This window comes from Pezoporus occidentalis, unplaced genomic scaffold, assembly GCF_034315485.1.
Source record: "Pezoporus occidentalis ecotype Australia unplaced genomic scaffold, CSIRO_AGI_Poc_V1 ctg27, whole genome shotgun sequence".
Classification (NCBI taxonomy): Eukaryota; Metazoa; Chordata; class Aves; order Psittaciformes; family Psittacidae; genus Pezoporus; species Pezoporus occidentalis.
This window is the reverse complement of record NW_026914611.1, coordinates 8,813,429-8,825,548: the sequence shown is the minus strand read 5'-3', so window position 1 is coordinate 8,825,548 and position 12,120 is coordinate 8,813,429. Positions and strand designations below refer to the sequence as shown.

Here is a 12,120-nt window from a genome sequence, read left to right as displayed (position 1 = left end):
AGCTGTGCCACGAGCAGAAAGCCTTAAGCTGCAGAGGGGGGTGCCCATCTGCAAGATTTTACAAGCCCTAAAAAACTCACACTGTACATAAAGTTTTCAAAACCATAAGATTAATTATGAGCTCTGCTTTGCACGATGCCTGTTTGAATTACATCCTACTGCTGCTATTACTTTAAAGCTGTTTTCAAAAGGCTACTGTTGTTCTCACAATGCAGAACACCAAGAGTGATTAAAATCTGAATAAATCCTGTTTATTATTTTCCATTATTTAGCTATTTATCTAAATGCATGTGTTTCTTCAGAGAAATTTAGTTCCCTGCTGCCCAAGCAAAATAGAAGCACTATGTATTATATTACATTATATCATAAACTTTGGTAACCAGTATCTCCCTTCAGGAAAAACCGCACGTGTTGGCCTCCACCTTTAACAGGAACACATGGGTTCCAACTGGCTGCCATTAAGTTTCAGGTTTTAAAACCTGCAAACAAACATACGGTAGAAGTTAAATTATGCACTGCTGCTGCATTTGCTATGTGTGCTGCAGGAGGATGGGCTGAAAACCATGTTCAACATTGAAACAAAAAACAAACAAATTAGAAACAAACAAAAGGAGGGCATCATTTAAGATCGCGTTTTCTATCTGCTGCATCTCATTTCTCCTTAACTACCTATCCACACTAAGAACATTGCAAGCAGCCAAGAATGTAGGTGAATCATATCAGTGAGATAAATTATGGGACACAAACCAACAGGAGCCTTTTCTTTATGTTTGGAGCAGTAAAGCTGCTGCGGGGTGAGGTGGGAGCAGGCAGCAAAGCGAGGCGGTGTGAAGGGAACTGGCCATTAACTTATCAATTCCAGGCCTTGGCTTTCTAATTGACAACCTCAGGGCTACTTTCATCACTTGTCGACTTCAAACCCACACTCAATTTTTCCTTTAGATAATGATGCAACTATAACATAACGGTGTTTCTGACATATTGCAGCATGTAGCAGTAGGAAGGTTTCCTCAGTAGCTTAGTTTAACAGGAAAGGGGGAAAAAAAACCCAACTCAACTGTTAAATGGTTTTCACATCTATCAACTTCTCAAAGAAATAGTCAGTAAGAAAACAGATTTTACACTTCCAGTATGCTGAAGTCGCTATTTGGTACTGAACCAACCCAAAGCACCATCAGTGCTTTAGTATTGCTCTTGATTTAACAAAAAACAAGCAAATGATTGATGCAATAAGCCTGCAAAGCATGCATTCATACACAAAATCCAAATAAATGAACCCTCCAGAACTAGAAATGCACTTCATTTAAGTTCTCTAATTCGTAAAAACTACAAAAAAGAAAAAGTAATTAAAAATACATTGACAACATGACATCTAGAAATTATACGTCCTTGAAGCAACAGGAATGCTGCCACGGACATACCCCTACAGAGAGTTAAGAAGTCCCAGCTTCCATCCTCCCACAGAAACCTGAGTGGTTGCTGAAGGCAGCCAGACCATTTGCAAAGTGCAAGGTACTCGTGTGAGTATGTTTATCACATTTTGACCATAAAGAAAAAAAAAAACAAAAAACTGTCAAGTAACAGCATGTCCACAGGCAAAAAGCACCTGGCTCTAACATAAACAGTCACATAACTGCCTTTTAATAGTGGATTTAAAGGTTTGAGTCCTGCAGTCCACTCTGCAAAGGCCCTGGAGTCATACTAAACTCAGCACAGCGTCTGGGGCCCTCAGCACGTCAATCGAGTCCACAAAAGCGGTGTCAGAAACTTCAATAATATCAATACACTTCTGAAGCACAGACACTTCTCTGGCTTCTATGTGATTGACATACAGAGGGACAACAGTTTGGATACCACGCCATATAGCCAATTGCTGCTGAAATCGGTGTGCATAAAGACACAGGTATTGAACTACCACAGATTAACGAAGCAAAGATGCTGCAAGAAGACTTGGCACACAGTTGGCTCTTGTCTTCACTGGAATTTAGGCTCTGCTGTTGCAAATCGGCACCCAAGTAACTTCAGTCATGGCATGTTAAAGAGGCAATGACTTACGCTGCCTGGACTAGAAGAGATGAGGCCCTGCCATTTAAGTTTACAGATACGGATGCCTCATTTCCAGGTAGCAATGGCTGCATTTTGGTAACAAGCTTAAAAAGGACTGCTCCAACTCGCATTTGAGGAGTAGCGCTGAAGCACTCAAGGACAGCAGTACCTGTTTTAAGAATGAACAGTGGAGTCAACATTTCCTTGGGCTGCCACTCTAGTGCTTTTCAGGCTTTCTAGGTCCATAAAGCTGCAGCATATCATGAATTTAGCAGATTACATTGCTGGTTTAGAGCTGTAACGATCAGTTTTACAAAGACTGGGTATGCTGGCATATCACCCACTTTATTGAAGACCTCTCTTCATTTCAAGTGTTGCACATGCTGCTACTCCTTCTCAAGCAATAAGAAAGCAAGAGCTCTCCCTACAAAATGCCTGGCCCACATAAAGGGCAAAGGTTACTGTTTGCAAAATATTATTAAAAAGTCAGGAGGAACTTATTTTATAGCCAAATTAGCAGCTCAGCAAAACAGTGGGCTATCGTAGGGAAGATAATAAGCCCAACAGCTGGGCACTACAACTGATCAGGTTTTTACTGGGATCATTGCCTGGGATGTTTTAGGGTTTTTTTAGACAAAAGAGACATCAACACAAGAAGTGTGAAACCCAGTTATTACATTAACTGCTAGAGGCAGGTGTTTTTTCATTTTCTTAAACCAAATCCCTACCACCTTTCCAATTTTGCCACTCCAAGGCTGCAACCAGCAGTACAAACCAGTTCCCTTTCAGGGTTTGGAGTGCGGGTTTTACAAGCCTGTTTTGCCTTCCTGCAGGCACTTTGAGCTTATAAATGGCACCTTTCAGTGTCCTGAATTATGAAGGGCAGCTAGTCCTGAATTCTCCTGTCGCTTAATGATCTCACATAAAACGAGGTCCACAAAACTTTTATTACCACTGCAGTTCGAATTTGCAGGTGAAGAACCACCAGGGAAAGGATGCGGACATCTTTTGCTCCCCTAATTTTCCAGGTGCAAGAAAGTTTCCCACTTGGACTTGAACAATTAGTTAACTCTCAAAGTGAAGCCTGATCTAAATAAAAAGACCGCAGTATGTTACTGCGATAAGCACTGGGAAAATCCAAGGGGAAACCACTTGAGAGCAACATACAATAGCATCAAATTTAGGTTGAAAAAAAACCCTAGGTTAAAAACCTCTTATCTAAGCATTTTTTTATTGTCTTTTGGTTTCCACTTAATTCTATTCACTTGTCACCACTAAGTATATTTGACACTAAAGGATTATACACAATGTTTATTTAAACCATAAATTGGTTTCTCCCCTATTCTGGTAATAACCACTGATTGAAAACCATACTGTACAGCAATCCAAACAGAGATTCAAGATAAAGTATTTAAAAAAAAGAAAGGAATTTGTTTGTTACAAATTACTTCTGCATTTATATACAGTTTTAGTGATTCATGGCATGCCAAATACAGTGCTAATGAGCTTTGGGTTGTGTTTCTCATTTTTGTTTGAAATCTTTTTTTTCCCTGCTAAAAACAATTACTAGAGGCCATTCAAATGCCACTGCGTAAACCAGGAAACCTAGTAAAACTGTAGGTAAAATTGGCATTTTGTTTCAAGCGTGGCTCAGGAGTCCAATTCACTTGTTGGCAAGCTGCATATTTCAAATAGTACTCGCATCTCCTCCAAAGAGGAAGCTGGGTAAGACGGTTTCAAAACCCGACATTTACAACACTCATTAATGAAAAACAAAAATTAAAGAGTATAACCTCACTGCTTAATTCCCACCTTCCAAGAATGAAGCATCTTAGCCTTTCAGCTTTCTTCTTCACTTTCCAGTGAAAGGTAAATAAATCAGCAGAAATATAAGCCCTTCATTCTTAGTACCTCTTTAGAGGATACACATGCCCATAGGAGCTGAAAAACCTTCCTGAAGAGCATCATTAATCTTGCTCCTAGCAGCAAAGAATTTTTTAAAGCCTATGTATGACTGTCTAGTCACAGCCAAGCGAGTCTTGAATTTCTGTGATTTTAAGAAACAAATAATCAGTGGCAATTATGCCCAATTATCTTTCATCATTTAGTTATGCAGATCACCGCCCACCTCAACTACTGACTAGATACCAAACATAGTCCTACAACAAAACTGGCCATCTAACAAACAATCACAGGATGGTTTGGATTGGAAGGGACCTTTAAAGATCATCTACTCCAAACCCCCTGCAAAAAGGAGGGACATTTGCAACTAGATCAACTAGATCACATGCTGATGGAAGTCCTGCCTTGACCCTGCTTTGTCCAGCCCCTCCAGCTCTGGGCCTAACAATACTTTCAGAAACCTACAAACAATTCAAACTGCCTGTGAACAGCTGCTGCCTGGCTGCAGCTACTCTAAAGCCCATTTGCACCACTGCAAGTCAAGTCACTATCAGTTCCTTGGACTTCAGTCTTCCAAGCAACATATGTGTTACTCCAAAAGCTTTCAGATGACTTTTTAACTGAAAACATCCAGGATGTTGGGGATTTTAACAAATCATCATAGCTGATAAATCAGCAGCTGATAAAATTAGAGTTAATTAATGCTGCCAGGAAATAGAAATATATCTGCAATGAGCTAGACTTGCTATGCCCATACTCAGTATTTCCCCTCCTTTCTTTGAAGATCATTTCATCAACTTAAAAAAAAAACAAACATAAAACCAATACAACTCCCCCACCTCACAGATTGAGCGAATGAAAGATATTCACACTAACTAACTAACCCCACTCTCCAGTTCCGCCCCCCCAGAATCCCACGGACAATATCAAGAGTGGGGAATCAAACCCCTTTATGACTGAGTCCACAGCAGATAAAGCAGCAATTGTGCTTATACAGTATTGGAAGTGTAGCTACAACATAGCGTGACAGCTTGTTAGTGTTGAAAATATATAAGCTCTTTGTAATTGTGCCTTTGGAATGCCATCTGTCTTGAATTAACATCCACCTGGGATCATGTTTCGATGACCAATATGGACAGATTACTGGAACTTTAAAACCTCGCTTTCTTTGTAATTGACATTTAAACTGTTTGAAGTTTCTCATTAAGTCCTTTTTTACAAATTAGGTGCAGATGTATAAAGCTAAATGTACAGTACTAAGGGAAATTAGGTCACCTGAAAGCTCAATCATAAAATGTATCAACTGTTTAAGTGCAATGAGTACATTAAAATTTAGAGATCAACTTTATGCCCCAAATTCTTCAAAGTTTCATCATTTCCCTTTCATCGCTGCAGAGTCCCTGATGCCAACCATTTTTAATTAAAATGGCAGAGAAGAAAGAGGGTTTGGCCACTCAGCCCGTGACAACTGGTCAATCTTGTCCCACAAAGGGCTGGAGAAGACAAGGCAGGCAGCCACAGTGATGCCCATTTACAGGGACAGGGAAATCCTCTTTACACCACTGATGCCCAGGAGATTTAAAAAGCACAGGGAGACTTGAAAAGTAAACACAGCACCAATGAGAAAACAAGGGAAAAGTTGTGAAGGGGACTTGTTGAACACCCAGGGACTCAGTAACCACACGGCTGACCTCCAGATCCACTCATAGTCAAAGCTCTGCAGACCTGCTGTGCTCCACGGCCTCATGGGATGGGAGAGGGAAGCGTGAAAAGGGCAGCAGCTGGAGAAACACCTTCATGCACAGCCTGGCTGACAGAATAAGGGCAATCCAAGTATTTCCCCTTTCCAAATGAGGGGGCTCAGAGCTCAGGGAGGTGTGAGAAAGGGGTCCAGGAGAGACCAACACCAGGAGCCCACCTGATGTGCAGAAGACATGAAGACATACCACACTGGGGTTCATCAGCAGAAGTTCTACAAAGCTCTTAGCATCAAGGGGCTTTTACCTCTCAGAAAGGCTCTTAAGAGAAAAGACTTCAAGTACAGCAGCCTGTTCTCCCCAAGAGGCGTGAAAATCCCAGAGACCCCACTCACCCAACCTGTACGAGTAGCCAAGAAATACTGCACAAGCACGTGAAGTCTCAACGCTGGAAAGCAGAGCATCCCCAAAGAGAAGCAGCACCCTCCTTCCCTATGCAGGGCCACAGAGCAGGGGTAGCCTCGGGCCTCAAGAGAGCGCCATCCTGCAGCTGGTATCATTTAAACTCAGTGCTATCAAGGAGGTTCGGTGGAAGGTCCATGAAACTCCTTTCCCCCAGAGAAAGGTCTCCTGGGATAAGTCAGGACACCACCCACAGAAAATGCACAACCACAAATCCTTTAGACACCACAGCATGCTGGTTCTTGGTTAGATGCCAGGGGTGTACCCTGGCTCCCTGCTCATAAGCACAGAAGTGCAATGGAAGATAGTTCTCTGAAAAGCTGCTTAACAAGACAAATACACTGTCAACCACTTCTTTTTTTCTGTGCTTAGACTACATTATCGCCTCTTAAGCAGACTCTCTTCAGTACTGCTACTTATTTTAATGATTTTAAAAAGCTTTTCTGCTCACATCCCCTCATAAACCTATTCTTGTGAGCTACTAGAACTCTTTTTGTGAAAGAAGTGTAAACTTTCAGCTGGATACATTTCTGCTGCTTCTGATAAACAGCCAAGTAACTTTGCTGTGAAAATGGCTGTGCATCTACTTGCAGGATGAACAGCAGGTCTCAACTAGTGCCAGAACAGGATAGCAGGGGATTCTGGTTTCCTTATCCATGGGCTCTTCCTCCATGTTCATATACATCTTCAGTTCAAGGCAGAATTTGGAGAAAAATGATGGGCATTTTTAATAGAAAGAAAAATCAAACCAGCCATGTTATTAAACTGCAACACCTGGAAAAGAACAAAAACTGACCAATACAATACAGTGAGGTAACACTGAAGGGGACTGCCCAATTAAATTATAAAGGGGAATGAGAGAGAGGAGCAATTCAATAACCACATGTGCTGAATAAGAAAGCCTTCTAAGGAAAGTGTATTTGCACCCAATTCCATTTTACTTACACATTTTTTGAATACTGGCTTTCATTTAGCTAACAGGTCTGCAAAGACAGGTACAGGACTGGGCAGGACTGTCCACAGAATGGTTTGGGTTAGAAGGGATCTCAAAGATCATCCAGTTCCAACCCCATGGGCAGGGACACCTTCCACTAGACCAGGTTGCTCAAAGCGCCATCCAACCTGGCCTTGAACATGGCCAGGGATGGGGCAGCCACAACCTCCCTGGGCAACTTGTTCCAGTGTCTCACCACCCTCACAAGGAAGAATTTCTTCCTCATATCTAACCTAAATCTTCCCTCTTTAAGCTTAAAAGCCATTACTCCTTGTCCTGTTACTACTTGCTCTTACAAAGAAGTCCCTCTCTAGATTTCTTGTAAGCCCCCTTTACGTACTGGAAGGCTGCTGCAGGGTTTCTCCTGAGCTTTCTTAGCTCTATGGTGAACAAGCCCGGCTTTCTCAAACCTGCCTTCATAGGAGAGGTGCTCTAGCCCTCAGAGAATCTTTGTGGCCCTCCTCTGTACTCAATCCAACAGGTCCACGTCGCTCTTGTGTTGGGGCCCCAAAGCTGAACGCAGCACTGGAGGTGGGGTCTCACGAGAATGGGTGTAAAGGGGGAGAACGACCTCCCTCGACCTGCTGGTCACAGAACTGCACTAGCTTTAAGCAGAGAAGTTAGGGTGCCAGTGCTGATTAGCTGGACACACTTAAGATTTGCACCCTGCTCCTCATTAGCATTAATTAGCCAGCTTCATACGTCTGCTGCCGCCAGGATCAGAACTGGCTCAGGCAGTAGTTTCACAGTGCTTAATGCCGAGTATGGAGCTGCCAGAGCGTGCAGCGGGGAGCTGATGTCAGGCCCCGCATCTTTCTGCCAAGGGCAGAGGAGAGCAGAGACCCAGTTCAGCAGAAAGCCGAAGCAGTGTGGACAGATAACATTTCCTTTGGCACGAGGCCTCCCAATGTAACTCCAACCTGCCAAAAATGCATGAGTGAACACCAGAGCTAAGGCCCAGCTTTGCAATGTGCTTCGCCTGACCCAGTAGCGACGGCTGATGAAAGGCCCCATCCTGCACATTCCCTCACACGTGGCCTGGTGATGTGGTTACGAGGTAAACTGGGGCTCCACCAGGTCCACCCCCAGAGGAAGGATTGCAACACCAGTGACTGGAGCAGGGGTGTTCAAGATGTCACCTCCCTCCCCGAAGTGAGCCTCTATCAGGTTCTCAGCTTGCCAGCAACACAACATTAATTTAGGTGAAACAAAGTGACCTTGTAGAAAAGCAGAATCTGCAGATATGGCTCAACAGTTCTGCCAGATAGAGTGTTTTTATCACTAGAAAGTCACACTTTCACCCCGAGGCCATAATCCCAAAAGACACACTTAAAAATGTGTAGAACATAGAATGAGTGATTTTTTCGATAGAGGTTCAGGAAAGAAATCCCTCACAGACTTAACACTTTATTGATATTCTTGGTTACAGCTCCACACATGCCGAGCAGGATCAGCTGCTGGTAAAAGCCATGATTCATGTCCTTCCATTTAAACGCTGCAACAAAGAATAAAACTATTTCCCAACTAACAAAGGGGGAACCTTTAATTCGCTAGAACAGTTTCAGCTCTCATTGCATTAGCACCCTCCAGTGTCCAATCCGTGGAAAACAACAATGTCACTAATTTGCCAAGTAGACACAGATTTGGGAGTGAAACACAAGAGAAGTGATGGATTCCTGGGAGGGAAGATGGCGACCGGAGAGGAGAGGAGAAACTCCCAATGCTAGAAATTTTAGGTGACATAGATGCAGTCCCTGAACAAGACCTGACACAGGATCATTACTCTTCTCAGACTCCTTTTTTCCCAGCAGCTGTTCTGATGTCTGCACCTTTGGGCACACCGTCCTCCACATGCCCACATGGTGTAACTCCATACTCAGCAGTGCTCCACCAAGATGTGAGCTTAATGGTGCAACTTTTGATTGACTTAGCATGGGTACGTAGGTACAGATCTGTCTGGAATATGCCATGAAAATAAATACACATAAAAAACCCTCTCGTGCATGGGAGGCAGGGAGAGCCCAAAAGCTCTGGAACATCACAAATAAGCAAAACCAGTGCTGGGTGCAGTAGGTTTCACCTGCCTGCTAATGATGCAAATGCTCCATCCACATTCTCATGGCAGCACTGCCCAATGGCTTTGCGGGGGCAGCAAAATCCACACGAAGAGAGGGTGGTGGCAGCTGGGAAGGTGGCCACACTGCATCAGTGGTACCTGCTGTAATTCAGGTCCCAGTCCGGCAGTGTGTCAATGAACACTGTGGGACTCAGGCACTATGGTTCGGATCCAGTGGACTCCTGCTGAAGACCACGGAGCTGCTAACGAAATCCAACCGTGTGCATTGACTGTTGGCATTTGAAGTCATCCCTGTATTTTCTCTCTCCACGGCACACAGTTGCCCAGCTCAAAGGTGAGCAAGGGCTCCTCATGCCTCATCCCGCCCAGGTCTCTGACTGGTTAGATGCCCCAAATTCTCTGGTCTCCACCTGAGTGGTGGCTTCTCAGGCTCCACAGCAGCACTGAGGAGCAGGGGCAGGCAGTTCCCACTGCAGGAAGGCTATCGCATCTCCTGGGAGTCATGTGAGAGGACGCTGGTACTTGGTATCTACATCCCATCCCTTAGCAACACCAGGCAAGGAAGTCCTTTCTGACCGCGGCTGGAGGAGAGCAGCCTCACCACGGGCATGTGGTCAGCCTCCTCTCCCAGCCCTGAAGGGTGCTATGCAGATACAACCTGATCATCTGATTGCCCTCACACTGTGCAGGCTCCTCCCCACAGTATTAGTACTCAAAATTCCTCATGACCGGAAACAGCAAGGCACAGCATTGATGATTCTTCTGCAATAATGGGGCAGGAGAAGGAAAGAAAGAAAAAGGCTTGTACACACATGCATCTTCTCCAGAAACAGGCTGTGAAAGCAAGCTGACAGGGGTAGGCTGGAAAAACAACCCTGGGTGCTACGCAGGACAGCGTTACTGTGGGCAAGAAAGGCTGACATGGATTTTATGGGCTGTTCACAGCGCCTCTAGCACAGGACAAAGCAGTCCAGCTGTCCCCAAGGCTCCCCAAGAACACCAGCATCAATATTGCATGTTCACAGTAACATCTATGTTACAGTTATTACAGACTGCTACTGTTTTATTACTCAACTATAAAATATTTATAGTATCATGGTCTCAGCAGAGACTACAAGAATTTAAAGCTTTAAAGATTAAACCAAAATAACACTTGGTTTCCTGCCTAATAGCAATATTAAAATATCTATTCTCCCTCTAGAACTACCGTTGGAAACCTCCCTTAAATCAGCACAGACCCAACAATCAGTCCCTTGGGCAGAAGGCATCCTCTGCCTGCAGGTAATACGCAGGCACACACCTGCAAGCAGAAACCTGGACATTAAAACCACACAGATCTCCAGGAGAAAAGTGTGGTGGAGCTCTCATCTTTACAGTCTACGTCATGTATGGCCTGATTCTGCAAACTGACCTGCATAGGGACCATGTATTTACAGCGGAGCTTTTCTGAGCACCCTGCCCGAAGTCCATGCCCTGGCAGCTGTGGGAAAGCGCCTGGTGACCTTGGTCCCTTTACAAGTGCACATAAACTACCTGTGTAACCCTCCCTCGTCCAGCCACTGCTGCGGCAGAGAAAAAGGAACGTCACCCCTCTGGACCAACAAGGCCGCCCCCCCAAACCTGGGACGAAGGGTGCTGATGAGGCTGCCGACAACCCCACTCTGCTTAGATCACGACCTATGCTCAGCTCTATCAAGGATGATTTATCAATGGAGGAGACAACACGGTGTTCCCTTGGAAGGAGGGAACCCAACGGTACCGATCCAGCCCAAGCTGCACCAAACCAGGCACCCGAACCAGCCCAATTTCGTGGTAACTGGAAGAAACTTAGTTCTGCTTTCACACTGCTTGTGCCCGAGGGACGTGCCTTACCGGTGCCCTCATGGGGGGGCACCGAGCGGCGGCAGGCGACCTCCCGAGCCTGGGGAGCACAGGCTCGCCCGACAGAGGCTCCCGGACTGCCGCCGGCCACGCCAGCGGCAGAGCCAGGGTCCCGCGGCTCCTCCCGGCCGCAGCAGGCTCACCCCGCAGGCGGACCCGGCCGCGCCACGACCCCGCTGCCCCGCTCCCGGCGGGCCCGGGCGGTGCTAAGGTGAGACCCCCTCGGGGCGGGGCGGGGCGGTGCCCGGGGTCCGCTGGGGTCCGTTGTCCCGCCCCCCGCGCGCCGCACGCGTCACTCACAGCCTGCACCTCCCCCCGCGCAGCCCAGCCCGCCGGCAGACCCACGCCGCCACCGCCGCCATCATCACCGCCTCGGCACCGCCTCCACACACCGCCCATTGGCTGCGGTCGCAGCGTGCCCCGCCCCGCGCTGCTGATTGGTGCCCGGCGCCACGCCCCCCACGTGCCCGGGACGGCCGCGGGCGGGGAGGAGCCGGGCGCCAGCGCAGAGCCGTTAGTGGCCGTTGGGCTCTGACGGGCGGGTGTGCCCCGCAGCAGCACCGGGGCGGGCCGCGCTCCCCTCCGGGGTGGTGTGTGAGGGCGTCAGCTGCTCCCCGGGCAAAACCAAAGCTGCCGGTGCGGCCAGTTCACCCCCCCCGGGCAGCGGTGGCTGTGCCGGTACAGCCGTTGTGGTAGCGCACCCTGCTGGAGCAGGCCTCGGTACACCGCGGCACAGTTGGGGGGTGTGTGTGGTGGTGCTGGCTGAAGCGTTGTGGTGGCTTGCGAGGCGTGCCTTTGACGCCAGCAGTCAGTTTTGGCTGGGATGCACCAGCTCTGCATGTCTCAATGTGGGAATAACGGCAACAAGTGGAAATAGTTCATTCTTGCAGAGGATAAAGAGCCAAGACTAAAGGTGACATTTGCTCTCTACAACCACTTGAAAGGAGGTTGTAGTGATGCAGAGGTCGGTCTCTTCTCCCAAGTAACAAGTGATATGACAACAGGAAATGGCCTCAAGCTGCACCAGGGGAGGTTTAGATTGGATATTGGGAAAAATTTCT

General features: G+C 46.6%; 1 protein-coding gene across 6 annotated transcripts in view; it reads right to left on the bottom strand.

Moving 5' to 3' along the window:
• CLYBL (citramalyl-CoA lyase) overlaps positions 1–11,461 on the bottom strand; it is a 168,080-nt gene extending 156,619 nt beyond the window's left edge. For 4 of the 6 annotated variants that reach the window (XR_009965970.1, XM_062624675.1, XM_062624673.1 and 1 more), the window contains exon 1: positions 11,369–11,430. Coding sequence is in view for 5 of the 6 variants with exons in the window: in XM_062624675.1 (XP_062480659.1) it covers positions 11,369–11,424 (56 nt within the window). In the remaining variant the exon portion in view is untranslated. Of the gene's footprint in view, positions 1–11,359 lie in introns of all 6 variants that reach the window. The other 2 variants (XM_062624676.1, XM_062624677.1) reach the window with 2 other exon arrangements.
• Positions 11,462–12,120: the final 659 nt, after the last annotated feature.